This window comes from Lactuca virosa, chromosome 7 (assembly GCF_052849685.1).
Source record: "Lactuca virosa cultivar CGN04683 chromosome 7, Lactuca_virosa_CGN04683_v6, whole genome shotgun sequence".
NCBI classification, from domain to species: Eukaryota; Viridiplantae; Streptophyta; class Magnoliopsida; order Asterales; family Asteraceae; genus Lactuca; species Lactuca virosa.
The window spans coordinates 56,408,764-56,434,582 of NC_136432.1; the positions used below are offsets into that span (position 1 = coordinate 56,408,764).

Genomic DNA, 25,819 nt, shown 5'->3' on the forward strand with positions numbered 1-25,819 from the left:
AATACTTCAGGAACCGATCGGCAATCGTAGCTCTTTCAAGGTCTCTCGGAACTGAGAAGATGATGATACGCCATTTAAGATAAGTGATCATATAATCCTCTGTTCTAGATATCAGCCGGACAAATACATGGAACAATGTCTTACTTATTGTCCAGCAGTTTGTTTTCCGATTTCCGATTTGTTTGACAAAGAACTTAATTGAACACATCAACTTAGTTCTGACCGGGCCCGGTACATAGGTCAAAACAAAATCATCGAGGGGCCCAGATATCAGCTTCTAATCCAAGAAGGAACAGATAAACTTCGACTCATATGTTTGTTCTACCACTCATTGAATTATACACAAAAGCACGTTTTATAACATCGAGTTACCAATGCGTTAACGTACAATCAATGAATAACCAACTCATAAGTAACAAATCATATCTCTAGGTTTGAAGACTTATATGATATTACCGTCTCACGATCACTCGAGATAAATTCCATGAAGTGATTCCAATGAGCGTGGGTTGAGTCCAATGCTCAGAACTTATGAGCACTCATGAGTGTTGTGGCCATGTCCAACAACTTAGACCTATGCAACCAATCATGACAGTCTTGATTCATACCTACTTCCGACATATGACCGACTATGGAGGTTCGAATAATATGATATACCAAACATAATTATTCTGGAAGTCAAAACATGCAAAAGAAATATAGTAAACGATCGACAAGAGATAGCAACACTTTACTCATAAATAAAACACCTTTTATTCATCATCTAATGTCAATTACACTTTACAAATTTCAAGGTTATCTAATTACTAAATCTAATATCATCCTTCAGCCCTATGCTCCGAGCATGCTGAAGATGCTTAACCCGAGTCAGTCCCTTCGTGAGGGGATCTGCTGGATTCTTATCCGATGATACCCTCTTTACCACGAGGAGTCCTTCTTCTATTCGATGTCTGATGAAATGGTATTTTCTGTCGATGTGTCTGGATCTCCCGTGATCCCTTGGTTCCTTGGCTAAGGCAACTGCACTTTCACTATCACAGAAAATTTCCATTGGCTCTTTAATAGCTGGTACAACTCCAAGGTCTCCAATGAAGTTCTTCAGCCATATCGCCTCCTTTGCTGCCTCGCTAGCTGCTATATACTGTGATTTGCAAGTTGAATCAGCCACTGTCTCTTGCTTGGAACTCTTCCAAGAAATTGCTCCTCCATTTAAGGTAAAGACCCAGCCTGACTGAGAGCGGAAATTATCCCTATCAGTCTGAAAGCTAGCATCACTATACCCTACAACTCTCAAGTCTTCACTCCCACCGAGGGTAAGGACCCAGTCCTTAGTCCTCCGTAGGTACTTGAGGATATTCTTTACCGCAGTCCAGTGTGCCTTGCCAGGGTTCCCCTGATACCTGCTAACCATGCTCAAAGCAAAGGCCACATCAGGTCGAGTACACGTCATAACATACATGATCGATCCTACAGCCGAAGCATAAGGTATTCGACTCATTTCTGCTATCTCAGCCTCAGTACTAGGGCTTTGTGTCTTACTCAATCTGGCATTACTATGGATGGGTAAATCTCCTTTCTTGGAGTCCTGCATGTCGAATCTCTTCAACACCTTATCCAAGTAAGTACTCTGACTAAGTCCAATTAGTCTTTTACTCCGGTCTCTCAAGATCCTTATCCCTAGAATATAGGCAGCTTCTCCTAGGTCCTTCATAGAGAAACACTTCCCAAGCCAGGACTTAACTTCCTGCAGAATTGGGATGTCATTTCCTATGAGTAGTATGTCATCCACATACAATACCAAAAAGCTAACTATACTCCCACTAGCCTTGACATATACACAAGATTCATCTTCACTCCTAGAAAATCCAAATTCTTTGACTTTCTCATCAAAGCAGAGATTCCATCTGCGAGGTGCTTGCTTTAACCCATAAATGGATTTCTCAAGCTTACACACTTTATTAGGGTACTCTGTATTGACAAAACCCTCTGGCTGACTCATGTAAACATCCTCAGCCAACTTTCCATTAAGGAAAGCGGTTTTGACATCCATTTGCCATATTTCATAGTCATGAAATGCAGCTATGGCTAACAGAACCCTAATAGACTTAATCTTGGCCACTGGAGAAAAGGTCTCATCATAATCAACTCCCGGAGTTTGTGAGAAACACTTTGCAACCAGTCGTGCCTTATAAGTGTGTACATTACCATCCATGTCGGTCTTCTTCTTGAAGATCCATTTGCACCCTATAGTCTTACGACCTGGTACATTCTCAACCAAGTTCCAAACTTGATTGTCATACATGGACTGTATCTCGCTGTCCATTGCCTCTTTCCACTTGGCTGACTCAGAGCCTGCCATGGCTTCTGCGTAACTGTTAGGTTCATCCAGACCTATCAGTGTCTCATCACTGATAAGTGTATCACCTTCCGCAGTAATATGGAATCCATAGTAATGCTCAGGTGCATTCCTAACCCTTGTGGAACGCCTCAGAAGTACATACTTGTCAATTGGCTCAATAGGAGTTTCCTCCTCAAGTTGAGTGCTAGGGTTTGAAGTTCCTTCACCACTTGACTCTTGAATTTCTTCAAGGTCAACTTGCCTCCTACTGTCTCCTTGGCTTATGATCTCTCTCTCTCGAAAGAAAGCCCTCCTAGCTACAAAGACCACATTCTCACTAGGTCTGTAGAAGAGGTAACCAAAGGATTTCTGTGGGTAGCCGATGAAAATACACCTCTCACTTCGAGGTTCGAGCTTATCATGAGTCTCGCGTCTCACGAAAGCCTCGCAACCCCAAATCTTAATGTGGTCTAGTTTGGGTACTTTGCCAGTCCACATCTCATGAGGAGTTTTGGAAACTTTCTTTGTGGGAACTAGATTAAGGATATGGGCGGCAGTCTCTAAGCATACCCCCAAAATGAGATTGGTAGCGAAGCTCGACTCATCATGGAACGAATCATATCCAACAAGGTTCGATTACGCCTCTCAGCTACACCATTCAACTGCGGTGTCCTGGGAGTTGTCAATTGTGAGACAATCCCACATTCCCTAAGATAGTCGAGGAACTCTGAACTAAGATACTCACCACCTCGATCGGATCGAAGCATCTTAATGTTCCTGCCCAATTGATTCTCGACTTCCTGTTTAAACTCTTTAAACCTCTCAAAAGTCTCTGACTTATGCTTGATTAAGTAGACATATCCATATCTACTGTAATCATCAGTAAAAGTCAAATAATAACGATTAGCATCCCTTGTGGCATGTTTGAAGGGCCCACACACATCCGTGTGTATAAGATCCAACAAACCTTCACCCCTCTCACAAGAACCTGTGAAGGGTGACTTTGTCATTTTTCCAAGTAAGCATGATTCGCAACTATCATCTGACTTTAGGTCAAATGACTCCAATACTCCATCCTTTTGGAGTTGGCCTATGCGTTTCTTGCTTATATGTCCAAGACGACAATGCCATAATGATGCTTTATCCAAGTTATTATCATTAACAGAATCAATACACAATACATTATTTCCTAAGTTATCAACCACAGATACAGTTTGATACACACCATCACAAGGTAATGCTTTAAAATAAAGAACATTATTAAAGAAAGCATTAATCGAACCAACTTCATTATCAAATGAAAAGGTGAAACCTTGTTTATGCATGAAAGGAAATAATATTTCTTGCCATTTCTGGCGAATAACAACATTTAGTCAAATCTAAACTAAACCCACTACTTAGCGATAAAGTATAAACTCCAATCTTGGTGACAGGTAAAGCTTTCCTATTCCCCATGATTAAGTTTATTCTTCCATGCTCCACATTCTCACTTCTTCTTAGTCCCTGCAAATCAGAACAGATATGAATACCACAACCGGTATCAAGGACCCAAGAGTTAGAATGGGGTGAGTTATTAGATAAGATAGTGTAAATACCTGCATGGTTGGGTTTAACTTTCCCATCCTTCACATCTTGCTGGTACTTTGGGCAGTTCCGCTTCCAATGTGACTTTTCATGGCAATAGAAGCATTTAGCCTCTTTAGGGTCAGAAGAAGGAGTGACAAAACCTTTCTTGGTTCCACTTGAAGAAGAGCCATCAAGGGTCCTAGCCTTGGTACCCTTCGAAGAGCTCTTCCTCTTCTTCCCTCTACCTTTCCTGATTGCCAAAACCGGGGCGGAGTTTGGAGTAGGAGTGTTAACAACCGACTTACCCTTAAGACCTGTTTCTGCGGTCTTGAGGAGTCCCTGAAGTTTGCTGAGTGTGACCTCTTCCTTATTCATGTGATATGTCATGCGGAATTGATCATAGCACGATGGTAAGGAGTGCAAAATGATATCTATTGCAAGCTCCTCAGGGAAGTTCACATTAAGCTTCAGCAACCGATCCACATACCTTTGCATTTTCTGCATGTGGCTCGTGACGGATTCCCCGTCCTTCATCATGGTTGTTATGATAGAGCATATGATTTCATACCTCTCTTGTCGTGCACTTTGATGGTATCTTTCCATCAGATCTTGGTGCATTTCAAAAGGGTAGAAGTCCTCATAGGACTTTTGGAGTTCCGCTGTCATGGTGGCCAACATGATGCATGCCACTTTTGTAGCGTCCCTTTCATGTGCCCGGAAGTCAGCGATCTCTTGGGGAGTTGCAGTGGTCTCATCAATCTCCTTAAGCTCCTTGTCAAGGATATATTCTTTGTCCTCGTAGCGGGTAATCATCCTGATGTTTCTGATCCATTCATTGAAGTTGGATCCATCAAAAGTGACTTTCCCACACAAGTTCATAAGGGTAAAGGAGCCATTAGGATTAGAGCCAGAAGCAACATTGTTTGAAGACATCTGAAAGAAGAGAACAATATTAGTTTAGATATTAAGAGAGTCCTTAATAAAACACCCAAATGTAATATTAAGGCTAGGATCCAATCACAATATATTATAACTTAGAAGAGGTATGCCGTAATCCAAGCTATAACATATTTGAAAGGTAGGTGAATGACGATTCACCAATTTCCACCATGAAAAACGAAATATAAATATTAGGTTTTTAATTGGTTCTTAGAAATTCCTAGATTCTTTTGAGATTTAATGAACTTTTCAAAGCCATGTTTCAATCTCGAGTGTGCCCTCCAAGTTTTGTGACTGGGATACCGAGGATCACAAAACGAGGTGTGAAGTAACCATGCAAATCACTTGGTACCCTCAAGGTTTATCACTCAATCGATGTGCCGGTAAACCACACACGCTCCACCGATGCTATGGTAAACCTTAAGTCACCCTTTACCTACCTTGTTAAGTCCAAGTTAGTGTGCCGGTTAACCACACACGCTCCACCAACGACTTAAACAAAGTGTAAAGTGTAATTTCATGGATTAGCACCTTATTCACATTTTCCTAAAGTAACTAAGATTGGGAATTTAATAAAAGCATTTAGTTACTTTATAATATTCATCATACTTTTAATGAGAATTTATAAGTCCTTGTCTTACCCGTTCGGCTAACGACCCTCCACCGATCAAGGAAGCGGTGGGTGAGAGTGGACACCCATTAAGTTGCCATTTTATAGGCAACAACCTTATACCCCCCTTAGAGACCGGCTTCGTGAATGAGGCGTACTAGCGGTAAGACGACTTGACGTTATACATATATATATTAGTAACTTATAATATTATAAAGTATAAGGGTTGAATTTTAACTTTTAAAATTCTAAGGGTTGGAACTAAAGTTTTAATCAAGACTTTACATGTTCCAAAACTTGAGGGCAAGTTTTGTAAACTTCCAAAACTTTTCATTTCTTATAACTTATGAATTAATTGAGTAATAAAAATGAAGACTCTTCATTTTTATAACTCTTGTGTTCTTTTAATGGCTTTAATAAAAGTGAGACTTTTGGTTTTCCATAACTTGAGGACAAGTTATGGACTCCATTAAAACACATTATGATCATGAATTAAACTACCATGAAGGTTACAAACAATTCCTATGATCGTCTAATCTTCATAAGTTCAAGCACATGAATATGAACACTTTCAAGAATCAAAAATTACACTTAAAAAAAAACTTGTAATTTTAATAATTGCCATTGTAAATGGATTAGCATAAACATTATACCATCTAAAACAAGCTTTAAAACATCAAAACAGTTTAGGGTAATGTTTCTAGTCCATTTCCAGCAACAAATGTGCAAACTTTCATACGAGCAGAAAACAGAAAAACGTTTTTTTTCAAGCTGTTTGCACAAAAAAAAAAACAATAAACAAACCTGGCTCTGATACCACTGATGGGTTTTGAGCATTCTAACACTTCCTAAGTGTACATGCAACCCTAATAACCTTGGATCTATGTTTGTCTAATTATCATGCAAAGTTGAATTCCAAGGTTATATTCCTATCTAGCATACATGGGGAACAAATTTTAACTTGCATGAAAGATAGAATAACTTACCTTGTTGTTGCTTATGATTCTTGAAACCTTGTGAGCCTAGCACCCCAAGTGTGATGCCTCAAATGCTTCACACAACACCAAATGCTTTTTGAATGACTTTAGAGAGAATACACACTTCTAAAATCGGCCTAGCCCTCTTGTTTCTTATGTGTAGCCGATTTTGGTGGAGAATGGGTTTCTTATATAGTGTTGACACATCTAGGGTTACACCATGTAAACCCTAATGTGTCATGACTCTTCATTTCCATGACCCATGGGTTTGTAACTCCCATGGAGCATCCATGGAGCATCCTATGGGTGGAACCCAACTTGATAATCCATGGAGCCTCTTAGCCCACTATATAAGATATGAAAGATTTACATAATCTACCCATATATTTAATTAGTTATCTTTTGATCACTTAATTAATTCTAAATTAATTCTTGATCAAACTAATTAAATAATATTATTAATATATTAGAACTTATAATATATTAATAAACCATAAGTGTTATTTCTCTCATTTTAGTTTATCCAATTGCATGGTGCCATGCAACCCAAATGGACCATGCCGGGTCGGGTCAAGTACATACCAGAAATAGTTATGGACTTAGACACCTTATCCAACAGGATCATCGATCTATTCAGGTTTGTATTATTAAGAGAAGGGTTCCTAGGGATCTACGGTGTGAGTATGTGGGATCTCAGTTCAAGATTTGGTGAAGGAAGGGATATATAGTAGGTAGCGATCGGATGTATGTGTTTAAGAGACACATGATTTGTCCCTCAGCAGGAAGTGGTTGGTCAAGCAGCTCGTTGCAGCTATTGGTTTCTTGTGGGGGTGCCAAAGAATGGATGAGGTGCCGTTGGGACCACTCATGTTGAGTATTGGTTGCGGAGGGAATTTGTCAGCTCGTTCCATGGATTTCTAATTATAGTCTAGGTTATTCAGAGGTCGATTATGGAATCGGTTTCTGAGTTGGTTATGTTCAACTCCACGTGGGTTTTGGTTCAATATATCTAATGTCAATGTGTTCTCAATCATTAATGGTTTCATTCTTCATTCAACGAAGATTCTCCAAAAGTTTCGAGTGGTGACGGTTCAAGTTCAATGGATGTGTCAACCTATTATCATGTTCAGTATGTTTTATGTTCCTTTGGTCTCTGGGTATGTTTACCCTCGATGAAGGTGGTGTGGAATTTTGGTTCATAGCCAGCTCAAGTTTTGGTAGCATTTAGGATCACCTTGGAAGTCTTCATAAGCTAGTTGCGCATAGGTGGAATCTGTTTAGTCTCAACCAATGTATGGGGTTTTGCTCTGATCATTCATGGAAATATCTTCTGTTAGTGATTGAGGTTTGTCATTCGATAGAACTCTGGTATTTCTCTCCATTTTTTTGGGATGATGTTAAGGGTTCTCTAAGGATGTGCATTGGGGTAATTCATTATATGTATTGCTGAGAGGGGTGTATGCGACTGGACAAGATAGCATTGGAGCACTTGGTTCGAATTATATGCATGGTTCTTTTGGGTTATGGACTTTGAATTGGATCAAGAATACGAATCGTGTGTCCTATTATCAGGTCATGTGCAGCCATGGTTTCATCGTATTTTTCATTCATAGCAGTGTATTTTGATAAAAGGAATTGTGTGTGGTAAGACCATGGGCGGTGACCATGGCGGGATAGACATGTCGTAAGACTACAGGGTGGCCATAACATTCACTAGATTAGCGGATAGTATGGAAGTGTTGTAAGTCTGCGGTAGGATTGTAGCATTCACCAGATTGAGGTAGACCGTCGTTGGAGTTGTCGTGAGTATAAAGGAGGATCAGCTTGTGCCATGGGCAACACGGACAGTGGGGTCGGAGAGCATATCTCTTTTATGGGAATAGGACTAGTTGGGCCCGAGACGGGTTGGGCATGTGTAGCTCTCGCTGGGTGAGACCCATGGGCAAGGCCCGTATAATATGGAAATGTAGGTGAGACCTGGTAGAGACCAGTTAGGTCAAGGAATTAGATTATGGTTTTAGTAGGATGATTATGTGGCTAGGGAGTGGCATAGAGTGGTGCTTAGGCTAGAATAGCCTTATCTGTTGGACTCCCAGGAACCTGGGGGCTGGACCAGGTGAGAGACTGGTAGTCTCAACGGTGGTTTGGGGATTTTATATCCCAGTTTAGGGAATGGTTGCCGTGAATCAAAAGATTTTAGGTGAAACGCAAGTGTAAATCCTTGGATCTCATGTTATGGGTTATGTACTGAGTTAGCTCTTCGTTGAGATTCGCATCGGGAATCGTTAGTGTGTAAGTGCAATATCTCAGCAAGTTATGGATTTAGGAATCTGTATGTCGATCAGTTGGAAGGTTCATGGTCAAAAGGATGTTTCAGTTCTGATGGTAGGAGGAGACCCTTATGATTGTGTTTCAGAATGATTCTACCTGTTCGGAGGTCATGCAAGTTATGGGGCTTCGGAATTATAGAAGTAACATTTTGGATCGACAATTATGGGTTCAGTGATTTGTTCAACACTAGAAGGTTTTTTTCGGAACCTTGGTTCTCAGGATTGTGGTAAGGAGTAATTTCGAGGATGAAATCTAATATAAGTGGGGGAGAGTTATAACGCCCTGTTCCGAATCGTTTCCCATGTGGGGGTGGTGACCCGAAGAACGAGTATCATCAGGCTTAGGGCCTTTGAGGAAAAGAGATTTACACCTATTTGGGTGTAGGTATTCCGGTAAAGTGTCAGTTCGGGCTTTTATGAATTTTAGATTTTTGTTTGGAAAGTTTAAAGGCAAGGATGAGTTGATTGAATTGTAGAGCTTCTCGTTACCTTTCAGTGGATATAAAGAAAGTCAAAATCGGAGTTAGAATGAAGATGTTATGCCCGTTTGAAGTTTCGTCAGTTTTCGGTTATGCTGAGTACACTAGGCGTATAGAGGAGCATACGATGGGCGTACCGAGGCACCCTGAGTACGCTGGGTGTACTGAGGCACCCTGAGTACACTGGGCGTACCAGAAGTATTTTGGGCATACGCAATCAGTGCCTAAACCCTATTTTTGTGGTTTGAGCCCTATTTAAGCTCCTTAACTCCCCCAAAACCACTCCATTTTCAGCCTCCACCCCTCCAACACCCCTTCCACGAAACTCTAACCCTAGTTGAGCCTTGTGTGCTAAAAGAAGGTGTTTTTGAGTGCTTTGGAGTATGCATGGTGCACCTTGGAGAAGAAAGAACTTCTTGGAGAAATGTTGGTTGCATTGGAGCTTGTAGATCTGGACTTTGTTCACCTTGATCTATCTTCTAGAGGTATAAAGTTTGAATCTTGATAATGCATTTGTTAGATCTAACTAGTTTTGGATGTTATGAGCTTTTGGTCATTCTAGTGCATAAAGTTTAGATCTTGAAAGTTTGTGAAATTGTTTTGGATAAAGTTGGAAACTTTATCCATCTAAACATCATTTTGATTCAGATCTAAAAGTTGGAGACTTGTACTTAATGTATTAAAGACCATATCTTGTTTGTTGGTACCATTCTAATGGATAAAGTTGGGAACTTTGTCCATTATAAAGCTATTATGAACTATAAAAAAATGTGATCTTGTCCCTTGTATCCCTTTCATGCAAGAGTTGTGATGCCTTCTTGGGCTAAGAACTAAGGGTTTTGGACATTAAGCACTTCATAGTCATGCAAAGTCATAAAGTTGGAAACTTTATGACTGAGGACATCATTTTGGGCTTGGATATGAGTTTTGGATGTAAGAACTTAATGGAATAACCTCTTATGGAGTTTTGGGACTGGGCTGCATACGTTGGGCGTACCTAGTGGTACGCTGTGCACATGCGGTCAGTGTTACGCTTTTGATCAACATCAGAGTATGTTGGGCGTACCCTCTTTGTACGCAGGGAGTATTCCGCTGGGAAGAGATATTGAATTTTGGACCTTGACCATTTGACTTTGACTTTGACCATGTTTGACCAAGTTGAAACTTGAGGGTATTTTGGGAGTTTGATTGTGTTTGGTCTTTTGGTTGGAGTTGGTGTTGGTTTGAGAGTTGGGATTCAGATTCGGGACCTCATCCGCTTTTGTGCAGCTTGCGAGGTGAGTTTTCCTCACTGTACTTAAGGGTCGAAGGCACCAAGGCCGACCCTTTGGATTGATATGTTGGTTTACCGTATGTTGCTATGCTATAGTGATCTTTTAGATCTGTATCCTGTAGATAGGATGTTGTTATGCTGTAGTGATCTGTTTGTAACGCTTGGTTCCTGGTATGCATTTGACTTATTTATTTATTCATTATAACAGACGGACTCGACGAGTTAGTGGCCCTAACTCGTCGAGTAGAAGGCATATCATGTGCGGGGTTTAAGCTATCTACTCGACGAGTCAAGAGCCCTTGACTCGGCGAGTAGATCGGCCAGAATGAAACCCTAAATTTGGGGTTTTGCACCCTATTTAAGCTCCTTAACCCCCACCCCTTAGCCTCATTTACAGCCTCCTTGTCCCCATCCCTAATCCACGAAACCCTAGAGCATCTTGTGAGTGTGTGAGCCGTTTGTAAGAAATTGTTTGTGTTCTTGAAGCTTGAAGAAGAAGAAGGAGTAAGAAGGCTCAAGAGGAAGAGAGTACATCCAGAAACTACACTTCTTTGGCCACATTTTCTGGTAATCAAGTTTCTATCTTGACCTCTAGTTTATTAGATCTCTTCCCCTTTTATGAAGGTTTTGGCCCAAGAATGATAACCTTTGGAGAATGGATGACCCAAGTGGATAATCTTCCAGATCTAGGACCTAGAGGGGTTGTTATGACATAAAGGTGCAAACTTTATGCCATTGGAGCCCCCATGCAAGCCATAGAGTATCATATTGGCCTTTTTAGCCCAAAAGGCCATGCATGTGGGGAAAAGGTGGGAACTTTACGTGTTCAAGTAGTGTTACGGGTTTAGAGTTAAACCCTTTAAGAAGTGATATTAAGGGGTAAAGTCAGAAACTTTACCCTTAAAAGGACATTTTCAGGGTTATTGCGAAGTATGAAGCTTGGATCTGAAGTGTAGGGGCTTAATCCTTTAAGATAGCCCAAACAGACAGGGGAAATCGGCGAGTCTAGTAAGGGACTCGACGAGTTGAAGCCGGGTTGTCCCGATTGTATGCCACATAGAACTCGATGAGTCTGTGAAGGGACTCGACGAGTTGACTCGGTTGACCACGAGTCTGAGTAGTACAGGAACTCGTCGAGTTGGGAGATAACTCGACGAGTTGGGTTGACTCGGAGTTGACCTTGACTTTGACTTTGACCAGGGGGTAAAATGGTCATTTTACCCTAAGAAGGATTATCAGATTTTGATTAAGTGTTATTGTGAAATTGATAGTCGGGGAGTCGTTGGAGCAGTCGTCAGAGATTTCTCACACGCGATTTCACAGCTAGCATTCGAGATGAGTTTCCTCCATTAGGAACGGGTCTAAGGCACCAAGGCCGGCCCATTTAGCTAGTAGTAGTTCCGAACTATGGTTCGATGTCGGGCGGGGCCCGATGTAGGATAATATGCTTTTCGGGATTTCGATCCGATGCCGGGGCAGTCCCGAGGAATGCTTGTATGCTTTATGTCTTCGTGATTCTTGCATGTGTTTGTATTGTATGTTTCCGGACTTCGGTTCGATGCCGGGGCGGTCCCGAGGAATGTTAGTATGTTACCGGATTACGGTCCGATGCCGGGATGGGCCCGAGGAATGTTTAAGTGTTAATGTTATGTGCTTAGGTTTATGTGTATTACTGATTATGATTTCATTTATTCCAAGATTTTCTCGATGTCGGACGAGGCTCGATGCCGAGCGGGGCCCGATGCCAAATAGGGTTCGATGCCGGGAAAGCCGATGCCGAGTTTGACTCGATGTAGCAGGGGTGGGGCCCAAGATATGTTTATGTGTTATGTGTATGGTATGTGGTAGTTGGGGAGACTCACTAAGCTTCGTGCTTACAGTTTTCAATTTTGGTTTCAGAAATTCCGCTAGTAAGGGGAATAGCTCGGGATGACTGCATGGCACACACCACTATTTTTAGCCTGGAAGGATTCACTCTAATTTATGATATATGATTTTGATACATTGACAGATATGATGATGTTTTTGAGATACGAAGTCAGATTTAGGCATTCTTTATATGCACCCTCTCATAAGCAACCTATCTATGATACTTATTTTACGACTTTCATTTAGACTACTTAGGCTAATAAGCAACCTCTCTATCATAATTATTTTACGAGACACTTTGTCATATAGGGATGAACACGAAACTTCAAATAATCATCCCTTCAGCACACGAAGTCAGATTTGAGAGCTCTTTATACCCACAGAATCATCATCATAGCCACTACAACTTTTAACAATAATAGTTATATTAAATAGTCTTTTATTTTTAAATGTTTATTTGATGCAATTTGTTAATTTTATAATAATAATGTTTTATTCAAATATTATAAGCCCATAATACTTTCCCATAAAATATGTACGCAATATAAATATATTTTATATAATTTATAAATCCTTAAAATGTCTAGCCCGAATTCGCGCGCGTTACAATTATCTCCCCTTAGGATGATTATGTTCCAGAATCATACAACAACAAAACCACCCTAGATAATGATCACTTAAGTCACCTCTCCATCCCATGAAAGGATAGTCTATGTACCGTGCTCCCATAGCAGTAAATCATGTCAGGTTATTGTCTAATACTCATCATAATATTCTAGGTTCTTTTATGACAGTCTATCATCCTGTCGACATAATTTCATCATCGAATCATCAAATCATCAAATTTGTGGAACCAAACACCCTTCTTCACTGGATTTCCTCATATGACCAATTACCTTATCACTAGGTACAAATTACAAAGTTTACAAACTTAATTGTTTCGTATCCCCTTCAGGTTTCGACCTTGTATGATTCTAATAGTCTTCACATCACCATAAGTATTCCCAAGAAAATCAGAGAATAATCAAGACCTTTACTCATTGATGATAATTAGTCTTACGGTAACATTCTCTACAGACCACTTCCTCATATATGTAATGCCTAGAAAGACATACTTTCATCCCTTCGTCAAATGCAACACATCGTGGTTCTACATCATCCTAGGATACTTGATGATAGGATCTAAGATAAGATCATCCCATTTACCCATAGGCACATTTAAAGGTTTGAAGTTCCCTCATGATAATTAATATCATTTTCTTAAATTCCAACCAAGGAATCCATTCTACCATTTTGATAACAATCGAAGTTAATAACTCTCTCTTAGGTTCTTGTGATGCAACTATTCTGGATCTTGATGTCAAATATGAAGTCGAGTTGCCTTTTGCACCTTTGAATTAATGGTTGGGTGAACCCTCACTTTCTGCTACTTAATGTTGGATTAGTGTCTAAGTCCATAACTATATTTGGTATGTACTTGACCTGACTCGGCATGGTCCATTTGGGAAGCATGGCATCATGCATTTGGATAGACTAAAATGAGAGAAATAACACTTAAGGTTTGGTAATATATTATAAGTTCTAATATATTAATAAGATTATTTAATTAGTATTGATCAAGAATTAATTTGGAATTAATTAAGTGATCAAAAGGAGACTAATTAAATATATGGGTTGATTGTGTAAATCATCCATACTTATATAGTGGGCTAATGCTCCATGGATTATCAAGTTGGGCTAAAACCCATAGGATGCTCCATGGATGCTCCATGGTGTTTTTGTACCCATGGATCATGGAAATGAAAGTCCATGACAACTAGGGTTTACATGGTGTAACCCTAATTTTGAAAAACTATATAAGCATCTTATTCTTGTTAAAATCGGGAACCATGAGGAACCATGTGAGACTATGAAGAAATGGTGAGGGCTAGCCAATTTCATGAAATGTTCATTTCTCTCTAAGTTATTCCAAGTGCATTTGATGTTGTGTGAACCATTTGAGGTTTGAGCATTCTAACACTCCTAAGTGTACATATGTTTCTCTTGGTTTGAGCATTCTAACACTCCCAAAGAGTCCATATGTTTCTCTTGCCAAAGGAAGGGGCATTGGTTGCGAAGCTGCCTTAACTACCTGAAAGATCTGAGAGAAGGTATAGTCAAGAAGTTTGACTCTACTTCAGGTAAAGTCCACTATCTAACTCTATTAAGTTTCTATTCTGAGATTCTTATGACATGATGTGACTGGGTCACATGTTGATGTTTTAAGAATCAAAGAAAAGTGAAGAAACTTAAAGGAAGTATATGCTGATTCTGATCGCGAACATGAATCTCGATCGCATGGTTCAGTGATCAGAATTTTGAGCTGTTGCTTAGGAGTTATGATATATTGCTTAGGAATAGATAACAACAAAGTTTTTTCATATGCTTTTGCACTGTAAGGATAAGTTTTCCGCAAAGTTTTTAAAATAAAAGGAAATTTTTGATTTCATTTATTCTAAGTATCCTTACAATGGCATTTGTGAAAAACTGTTGCTTATATGATTCCATTGATAGCAATATTGGAAAAATGGATTTGTTTCTTTCATTTGTGGTAATGTCTAATTTACCAAATAAGGAAAGATTCTCATCACCCAAGGTTTGAGTTGGATAGAAACTTGGAAATCATGCAAGTTGTATAGTATGATGAATGAGAATTTTCATCTTTGGAAAATTAAGATTAATTCCTTGTTCACATGTATATGTGAGTCAAGTGAAGGACTAAAGGATCGAGTACACATTATGGTGCACCGGTCAAGTCCACCAAAAAAGATCGATAAGACTATTCGTCATGATTTACTAAAGTTTAGTAAATATGGTTATAATTACAAGCTTAAGTATAATTCTGAGAAATTGGAAAATTTTCAATGTATGGCAGAGCGAATAAGAAGAATCAAATTAGGCAGAAGGATAAAAGTTTCTCAAATCTGAAAAGATGGGAGAGTACTTTAGTATCATGTTATATGATCATCTTAATGATTAAGAGACCTTATCAGTATTCATCCTCTAAGTGCATTCTGATAGCTAAGAAGAGGAGTTATGAATTGTTGAAGTGGTTAAATCAAGAAGATGATTCATATTTCGTTACAAAACAAGTCTTAGAGTCATACTCCAAGATTGTAACTTGAGTGACACATCTTAAAGAAGGTTTAAAACACTTCTCAAATGTAGGAGTAACAGTTTTCTACTCTTGTACATTTGAAATTGGTAATTTGTAATGTTTTGGATAAAATAAAGACCAACTAAGGCCAATTGTGTGAAGTGTTTGTCTTGATTAGAATCCACACTATCTCTTGAATATTTGACAAGAAAGTCTTATAGGTCAAGAAGACAGTGGGAGTGAAAAAGATCCTGAAATAGTTTCAAGAACTAATCAAGAGTAACAACCTGTATTTCATCACTAGCACACGACTAGAGGTTTATAAGCTATTGTGTTGAAATTTTTGTGCCCATTCCAGTAAAGTTGGCTATACATTTGAGTTCTATATGTTCTCAATTGTTTGCATAACTACTTGGAAGCAATGGCAGGCCATGTACTGCCAGGTGGTGAGAAGTTAAGATTGCACAAGTTCAATCCATATGAGTTTGGATTTGTCACTAACCTAGTCTTTTGATTGTGGTCTTGACAAATTCACGTGGATAAGAACACATACACCATAAAATCTAAGGGTCATAAGGTTTCTCTCTGATTCATGAAAATGATGGTGAGGAAACACTTCCACCAAGTAAATTTTAAGTAAGATAGCAATTGTGATCTTTGCATTCTCAAAGTCGTTAGTGGAGTATGTGTGGTTAACCAACACACTAATATGGACTTATGAGAAATGGCAAAAGTCCAAACAATCGAGACTATGATTACGACATCCCTTTTCACAGTTCTAAAACTGTTTAGACACACATGTGAGCTATCTAAGATAAGGTGTATGATTTTGATAAAGTCTTATCAAAGCAATCTTGTATCAGAAATCTGAACTTTGGTAAGAAAGTCAATAAAGTATTGATTTCTAGAAGTCCAGCTGATTTCTGAGTACATGTCAAAGCTAGTAGGAGCATAAGTATTATGCTAATAATTTTCATGTTAGTGGGAGCATGATAATTATGATAAGTATTGCAAGTTAGCAATGTTAATTATAGAAAACAAAAGTTTCAATTCATGAAGTTGCTAGGGTTGAAAAAGTTGTTTTGCTATAATTAAGGGAGAGGAAATTGTACTTCATTTCAATTCTAAAAGCTTAGATTGAGGTTTTAATCATCTTTAGTCAAGGATATATGTATGGATTTTTTGTTGGAATGGCTCAACATAAGGAAATTCTATATATGAGTCCATTATTTGTGTTCTAAAATTCGATTATGGTTACAACATCCCTTTTCATAATCTGAATTATAAGAACTTGGCAAATAGAAATATTATAGCAAAAGGACTGGTCGAGTATGATGTCTTTATGTGAGACATCAGGAATCGTGTCCCATATGCTTCGGATATAGGATCGATTGCATGTGCTATAATATTCATCCTTTCTAAATTTTCCAAATGCTCAGGGCATTAAGAGGGGAAAAGTCTAGAATTGGATGTGACTAATTTGATTAAGCAATTGTCGAGGACAATCTAAGGTTTGCCAAAGATTGGTTGCTCAGGGACAGTTGGAAGTATAGTGTTAATTTTGGAAGGACCATATTGACATATTCTGAAAAGAGGCAACTCTTGTTCAGAAGTGATAGTCAAAATGGGAATATGGAAATGTTTCCACAGGTGGAAATTATTCAATCTGTGTAAGATTAGAAAAATTTAATGTAAAAGGATATTTCCATGGAGTTGATCTCCATTGGAATACTATGTAATGTCTGTTGACAAGTCTTTGTGACTTTGTGCATAATCATTACAATAGGATCAATGAATATAAGTTTATAATTTAACAGATTTAGGTAAATGGAAGGAATTTGGAATTCTTGCATTTGCGGTAAGGATTTGGGATTGTGAAATGAGAATCATTGGAATTATGTTCAATCGATCTAGTTCACAAAGTAAAGATCATAGACAAACATAGAGTGCTTACTTGGTGTATGGCAAAGCTATTGTTTAGAAAAACATAGTATACATGCTTGGAGCATGGGACAACTAGTGTTTTTAATTCAAGTATAAAGTTGATAAAACCGAATCAATGAATAATGAGTAATCAGTATGGTGATAAATAAAAAGTGTTCTATTTATATTCATAGGTTTTGATACCATACTAGAATCAATTATTCTTGTGTTTCATTTTTGCATGTTTTGACTTCTAGAATAAACTAGGTCATTCTTCTCGAATGATTAAGTTATTCAAACCATCCACAGTCGGTCATATGTTGGAAGCAGATATGAATCAAGACTTTCATGAGTTGGCTTGTAGATGTCTAAGATGTTGGACATAGCAAAGAGGTGCTACAACACTCATGAGTGCTCATAAGTTCTGAGTATTGGATTCAACCCGCGCTCACTTGAATCACTTCATGGATTTTATCATGAGTGATCATGAGACGATAATATCTTATATTCTTCAAACCTAGAGATATGAGTTGTTACTATGAGTTGGTTGTACATTGATTGCGCGAAAACGCATTGGTAACTCGATGTTATAAAAAGTGCTTGTGTGTATGATTCAACAAGTAGTAGAACAAGCCATATGAGTCGAAGTTTATCCATTCCTTTTACCTTCGGGATAAAAGCGATATCTGTGGGCCCCTCGATGATTTAGTGATGACAAATGTAAGTGCTCGGCCGGGCCTGGACTGATTTGATTTGTTCAATTAGTCAGTCGTCATAAATCGGAAATCGGGAAACAACAAATGGACAGAGAGAATGATTTATAATCCATGTATCAATCCATATGATATCTAGAATGGAGGAATATATGATCCCTTATCTAATGGACAAGTCATTGACGAGATCAGAGTTCAGTTACAATGTCAGAGTTCGACAGCGGCTTAAAGAGCTACGATTGCCAGTCGGTTCTTGAAGTCATACTCAATAATAGTTTTAGACTTATCCATGTGGGAGACTGTTGGATTAGTGTCTAAGTCCATAACTATATTTGGTATGTACTTGACCCGACTCGGTATGGTCCATTTGGGTTGCATGGCATCATGCATTTGGATAGACTAAAATGAGAGAAATAACACTTAAGGTTTGGTGATATATTATAGGTTCTAATATATTAATAAGATTATTTAATTAGTATTGATCAAGAATTAATTTGGAATTAATTAAGTGATCAAAAGGAGACTAATTAAATATATGGGTTGATTGTGTAAATCATCCATACTTATATAGTGGGCTAATGCTCCATGGATTATCAAATTGTGCTAAAACCCATAGGATGCTCCATGGATGCTCCATGGTGTTTTTGTACCCATGGATCATGGAAATGAAAGGCCATGACAATTAGGGTTTACATGGTGTAACCCTAATTGTGACAAACTATATAAGCATCTTATTCTTGTTAAAATCGGGAACCATGAGGAACCATGTGAGACTATGAAGAAATGGTGAGGGATAGCCGATTTCATGAAGTTTTCATTTCTCTCTAAGTTATTCCAAGTGCATTTGATGTTGTGTGAACCATTTGAGGTGTCACACTTGGGGCACTCGACTCTTAAGCATCAAGGAATCAAGCTACATAAAAAGGTATGTCTTCTAACTTGTTTTATTACCCAAGCATCAAAGATTGTATTCTAGATAGGGTGGTACCTTGGAATATTCATATTTGCATGTATAATAGAGAAAACATAGATCCAAGGTATTTAGGGTTGCATGTACACTTAGGAGTGTTAGAATACTCAAAACCCAACACTTACAACCAATCAAAGCCCAAGCCGGCTCTATATTTGTGATTGGTAACTCTTTTTCTTCTTGAAAGAAATTCCATATTGCCATATCAATGACTTTAGCACTTTCAATGCAGTATCGTTTCTTGTTACCACAATGATTGATCTTTTCGTAAAACACAATCACCGATTGATCAAGATCACGACAAACGCGAAGTAGTCCTCCAATGTATGCATGTACAAAATGGTATAGGAGATACTAAATGGAAAATACTAGCTACAACTATGGTTTTCAACTCAATATTATCCCTCCCTCTTCTCTGGGATACTCAACCATATTGTGTTCCAATTGATCCTTTGGTGATGATCCTTCTGATAATAACTCAATTACCTAGGTGCAAGCGCACGAAAGATACTTATATATACTTTTGTATACAATCTATAGTGACCACAACTCTCTCTAGCATCTTGAGCTTGAATCACTAGGTTTGCACCTATTTGCTGATGGTGGTACCTACACTTGCATCTGTTACCTCACTTTTCGATGGAACTTTAGTCCTAACTCCTGAGTTATAACTCAATTTCTCATTGGAGACTCCTGCTTCTTCTCAAGCTAGGTCATAAACTCAACCCAAGGTAAGGTCCCTTACCTTGGCTATAGTAACATACCGAATGGTCACACTTTAATGAACTTCCATTGCATGACGCAATGGATTTGCAACGAACTAGACACTTGTCTCTATGAGTCAAACACTTAACACAGAAGAAACTTTCCTTCATGTTCTAATGTGGTATAATCACATCATAGTAGGTAGCATCTCTAACTATTGGCTGCTCATTCCTAACGAAGGATGAAGATCTTCTGTCGATCATTTTGATCATCTCCCTCTTCAATTTCTTGACTAAATTTGGTTACTAAATAGGGTGTGGTTCTATGAACCAATCAATTCACTTTGAAAATTTATCTTAATTTGACTTGATTTGTTATGACCACTAGGGTCGGAACAAAAATCATTTTCCTAGTCATCACCAAAATTCAGGTAACGATGGAAACAAACAAAACAAAACTCAACTACTAGTGAATTAGTAACCTTGCGACTCTTCCTGGTTCAAGTATGGATCTTATGCTTCCGGTAGTACTTGACTTTACTACCTTTCACACATATGCATACTCGTCCCAAGAATTGTCTCGCATTCTCCAAGTCACTACACATAATAACCACAAAGAAATTTAACACACATTAGTGTGTCCAAACAAGCACATATAACAATTTTTCCCTAGGATCCACTAGGAATTTTCACGTCTTTATTAGGTACATCTTGGCTTTCCTAGACTCGCCTTCTAGGATCCTTACACGCATATGCTTGATTTAGCTTATTCTAATACCTTCTAGGATCCTTACACGCATATGCTCGATTTAGCTTATTCTGATGACTTTTTCTTTTCTTTTTCGTTTTTTTTTTAATTTTTTTTTAATTTTTGATTTTTTATTATTTTTTTAGTTTAGTCTTTTTTTTTTTAAAAAAAAAAACTTTTTTAGGTAATAGTATATTCGGCTTTTAGGTTTTCAATTTATTTTTTTAATTTATTTTTTGTTTTTTTTTAAATTTTTTTTAAGAAAATGTTTTCTTCTTAAAAATAAAAATTTATTTAATCAATATATACTCGATTTTTCAGTTATTTATTTTTTTCGTTTCTTTTTTCTTTTTTCTTTTCTTTTTTTTCTTTTTATTTTATTATTAAATATTGGTTCGAATTTGTGATGTTTGACCATTATAAAATTTTTCTAATCATAATGATATTATGCATCATGTATTTTTGAATCATAAAAATATGAATCATATCATTTTGAATAATAAAATTATGGATCATATCGTTTTGAATCGTAGTAATTTAGATCATATAATTTATGAATCATATGATTTTGAATTATATGATTTTTAATAATGATATATTGAATTAAATAAAGTTTTTGTTCAATGCAACATTTAGATTATTATAATTTTAAAATCATTTAATTTTGAATAATAAAATATATAGTAATTAAGGATCATAAAATATTTGAATAAAAATATACTTTTAGATCATAACAAGTTAAAGATCATAATATTGATTGATGATATTTTTGAATCATAAACATTTTTAATAATTTTTATGCATCATATATTTTTGAATAATAAATATTTTGAATAATTGTTATAACCAAAAAACAAAGTGGGTGAAAAAAAAGGTCCAACCAATGAAGAACTAACACTTGGTTTGAGAGTGGGAGTTAGTGGGAGGGGACACGTCTAGGCGCGTTAAAGGGCCAAAAATCTGATTTTTTTTTTGTGTGCTTTTTCCGTTTTCCTTTTTAACCTCCAAACAATCAACCTTTATCGGAAATTGTCAATATCTTGACAATAATTACCAAAGTGTTATGTTATCTCGCGAGATTACGACGATAAATAAAATTAAATTTTCACATTTTATTTTTTCAATCTTAGGACAAAGATTTGTTTTCCTACCATTTTTTAATTTTATACTTTATTCTACTTTTATATATATATATATATATATATAATGTGTGACTTTGGCCACGTAGGTGTGTATGTATGCTTATGTGTCCTATGAAAACTTTTACTTGCTCCCTAAGAGTGTATAAATAGGCAGATAGTTCCTCTTTCCATTGCCACCAAACCATCAACATGGTGATGATCTCACAAGTAGAAAAGAAGCCTGTGGTAGATATATTTCCAACAAAATCAAACAAAACCAATTTTACTGGAATCCCGGTAATTGACCTCTCACGTCCCGAAGACGCCAAGAATTTAATTATCAATGCTTGTCAAGATTACGGCTTTTTTAAAGTCATAAACCATGGCGTGCCACCATTGCTTGTATCTGAATTGGAAAATGAAGCCGTTGAGTTTTTCAACATGAGACAGTACGAGAAAGACCAATACTGTCCTCCGAACCCGTTTGGGTACGGAAGGAACAAAATTGGAACAAACGGTGACGTTGGATGGATCGAGTATCTTCTTCTTACTTCGACTAATTTCCCAACAAACTCCAAAATCTTTTCGTAAGATCTACTTTCTCATTATGTTTTGTGCATTTAATTACTATATAAGTTGTGTAATCTATTGATCAAGTTCATGCAAAATGATTTTTCTTGAAGAGAAATATATTTTTAAAGTGTAGTTATCAGCATTTATGTTGTCAACTAATATATACTAATATTATATATGTAAATAAATATATATATAAATTAAATATCAAATATTTAATTACCAACACGCACGGAGTATACTTGCATTCAAAGATTCAACACTGCGGTCGGCTGTTTCCGGAGTGTTGTTAGCAAATATACAGCTTTTCACTATATCTTATTTTAATTGTTATATATCATATTTCTAAAACAAGTTTGGTGTCTAAACTTTTTAATCATATATATTTCATAAAATTTTATGTATTTCAATTTTTGATTATTTGTTAACTTTTATTAGATTATAGATTGAATCATATGTTGGACCTTGAAAAATAAAATATATTTTCATTCTTTTTTGTTAGAAAAGAGTGGGAATAAATTCGAAAATTTTCCATACTAACAGGGCAATAACTTAACGGGATGCATTTGAGTCTTTATTTATAAAACATAATTTTCAAATATAATTATTTGCATAGTTATATTATAAGTTTATAAATAAATAAATAATCTCTTTTTTAGGAACAAAAATCTAATATATTTCTAAACTACTTTTAATCAACCAAATTTAAACCTTCAACCATAAGGAATAAGGAAGGAGGACAAAGCCATTATCTTATACAAACATTTACTATTAAATTTTATATTGTATTCCTTTTTGTGTTGTGAAGGTCGCTAACAAACGAGTACGTAAAAGAAGTAAGAAAATTGGGGTGTAATATACTTGAGCTAATGGCGGAGGGCCTTAAGATAGAGCCAAAGAATGTGTTAAGCAGGATGCTAAGTGATGAGAAGGCGGACACAGTCTTCAGGCTTAACCACTATCCACCATGCTTAGATCCTATCTCTAATCCTGAGTCGGACCTGAACAACAAGTCCATGAGCCATGGAAGAACCTCGATTGGATTTGGAGAACACACAGACCCACAACTTATATCGATTGCCAGATCCAATGCCGCATCAGGTTTTCAAATTTATCTTGAAGATGGAACATGGGTCGGAGTCCCACCAGATGAGACTTCCTATTTCATCAACGTTGATGATTTGTTAGAGGTAATTTTATCTTTCAAGATAGACACTTATAACTCATATATATTACCTTTAACTAGTTTAACACAAGAAAACAAATAGCCAATGTTCACCATCTTTAAATATGTTTTTTTTTTTCTTTTTATCTTTTTTTTGTCAGTACGTTAGATAGCTTTGTATATAATTATACAAAAATGAAAAATAATTTTTTTTATGGGATAATCCACCTTTATACGTTCATATCGTATATCTTAACAATATATCACAATATATCTTTTGATCTAAAAATGTATTTTGGTTTATTAGAAACATATCTAAACTTAATGATTAGTGATTAAAGAATCAATTATCAAAATAATCTTATCTAATAATAGAGTTTTCATTTCATACAATCTTCAATGTACATTTGGTTGTATTCAGTTAAGTTGTCTAATATTACCACCCGGTTTTCATTAAAAAATTGTAGTAATTCTACTAGTGCCAACATATGTAGCTCGAAATGGGTAAAATTTTAGAATCTATCAAAATGGAATGGGTTGATCTGTTTTCTAAAATTTCCTGAATTATTTTTATATATGAAACAGGATTATAAAAATTATTATTGAAATGATAGTCTAACATTTTAGAATAAAGCAATTTCGATTTTATAATCATTTGAATATATACTGTAAGCAACTTTTGACCTTATTGGCCTATTTTTTTATTAGCTAAACTTTATTGTTTTACTCACTTGATCCATTTTCAGCATAGTAAATTTTAATTGAACAATTTTTATATAAAAATTGAACATTTTGTTGATTTGAGTGAAGGTAATGACAAATGGAAGGTTTAGAAGTGTAAGGCATAGAGTGGTTGCAGACAGTTTCAAATCAAGGGTGTCAATGATATACTTTGGAGGTCCACCATTGATGGAGAAGATCTCACCATTGGGTTCACTCATGGAGCCTGGTGAAGAAAGCTTGTATAATGAGTTTACTTGGTTTGAGTATAAATCATGCACCTACAAGACCAGGTTGGCTGATAATAGGCTCTCTCTCTTTCACAAACACTCTCATCCAGTGCATTGACCTATTTTCAAAGCCAAACATGTCGCAATCATAAACTTAATCGGTCACATCTAAACGAGTCTCATAATATGTTGATTATTTATATCGAGACTCATTGTTTACATAATCTTTTTCTCCTTCTAGTTGTTTTTTTCACACATATGTTTTTCATTATTTGATTTGTGTTATTTCATTAATCTGTCATTTCCATGTTTTTCTTCTTTGCCACTTCTTTGTATGTATGTATGTATGTATGTACGTCTATAGTGATATGTCTATTGTTGGAAAAAGCATGTTATGTTACCAGTTTTTGAAGCATCTGTTACACGGGTGGTTTTAAAATAGTTTATAAAATCTAACTGATTATAGTTCAAAAATATTTCAATAGAGTTTAAGTGCAGAAATAAGATCCCAAAGTCCCAAAACAAAGAGTTAATAGTTCAAAAATGTAAGGTAGCAACAATTAACACCAAAACATAGGTAAATGAAACAACTACAAAGTCGTGGCCTTTTAAAAGTCATCGTAGTCTCTAATAATTTTCTCTAATATCTTCAATCTGAGCACATGTCAAAATACGAGTGTTTGGGCTAGGAAATCCTAATGAATATACCCGATGTTGACTCTTAAACAATTTTAGATAATAATAAATACCCAAACTCAAAGCCAAACCTCCGAAAATAATTTCTGAAAACATTTCAAAATTAATACCTCATATCCAAAATCAATGATTTCATTAAATCCATAATACCAACATATACTTTTTAAAGGTATAACAAATTTAACCAATAGTTAGTAAGATTATGACAAGAGATCAATAAATAAATGACTCGTAGCAAGGAAGAAGCTTATACCAAAACCATTCCTTTAAAACTTTTAATCGTTTCATAAATCTAACAAATATATATTTAAAATATGCAATGGAAATGCTTCTAATCTCTAACCCATATCAATCTAAATACTCTAAAGCTCTAAAAGATGGTTTAACAAATCCAAACTCATGAATAGTTAACCTACAACACAACCTTCATCTTTTCTCAATTCTAACAAATTTAGGTACTATTGAACCATCAGGCTAGGCCCCATAAAGGGTAGAGAGTCTCTCTTTTGCATTTGATGTTTTTCTAAAATGCATGCTTATAACCTTTTAGTTGTGTACTCTAACAAATAAAAGGATCTTAAGTCTTGTGGTCGCGCTCAAGCCAACTTATCATATATGAATGTACAATTAGGATGCTACAAAAGAATTTCAAATAAGCATATGATTTTCTCAAATCAATTAGATACTCTAAAATATTTTTTCATGAATGTAAACAAGCACTTATAGTATCTACAACAGT

General features: G+C 36.5%; 1 protein-coding gene across 1 annotated transcript; it reads left to right on the top strand.

Annotated features, from left to right (window-relative positions):
• Nucleotides 1–21,905: 21,905 nt before the first annotated feature.
• ATGA2OX3 (gibberellin 2-oxidase 3) lies at nucleotides 21,906–24,502 on the top strand. The gene is made up of 3 exons (XM_079060239.1): nucleotides 21,906–22,283; nucleotides 23,078–23,459; nucleotides 24,245–24,502. The coding sequence occupies exons 1-3, from the start codon at nucleotides 21,907–21,909 to the stop codon at nucleotides 24,500–24,502; spliced, it is 1,017 nt and encodes a 338-aa protein (XP_078916365.1). The 5' UTR covers nucleotide 21,906.
• The last annotated feature ends 1,317 nt before the right edge of the window (nucleotides 24,503–25,819 follow it).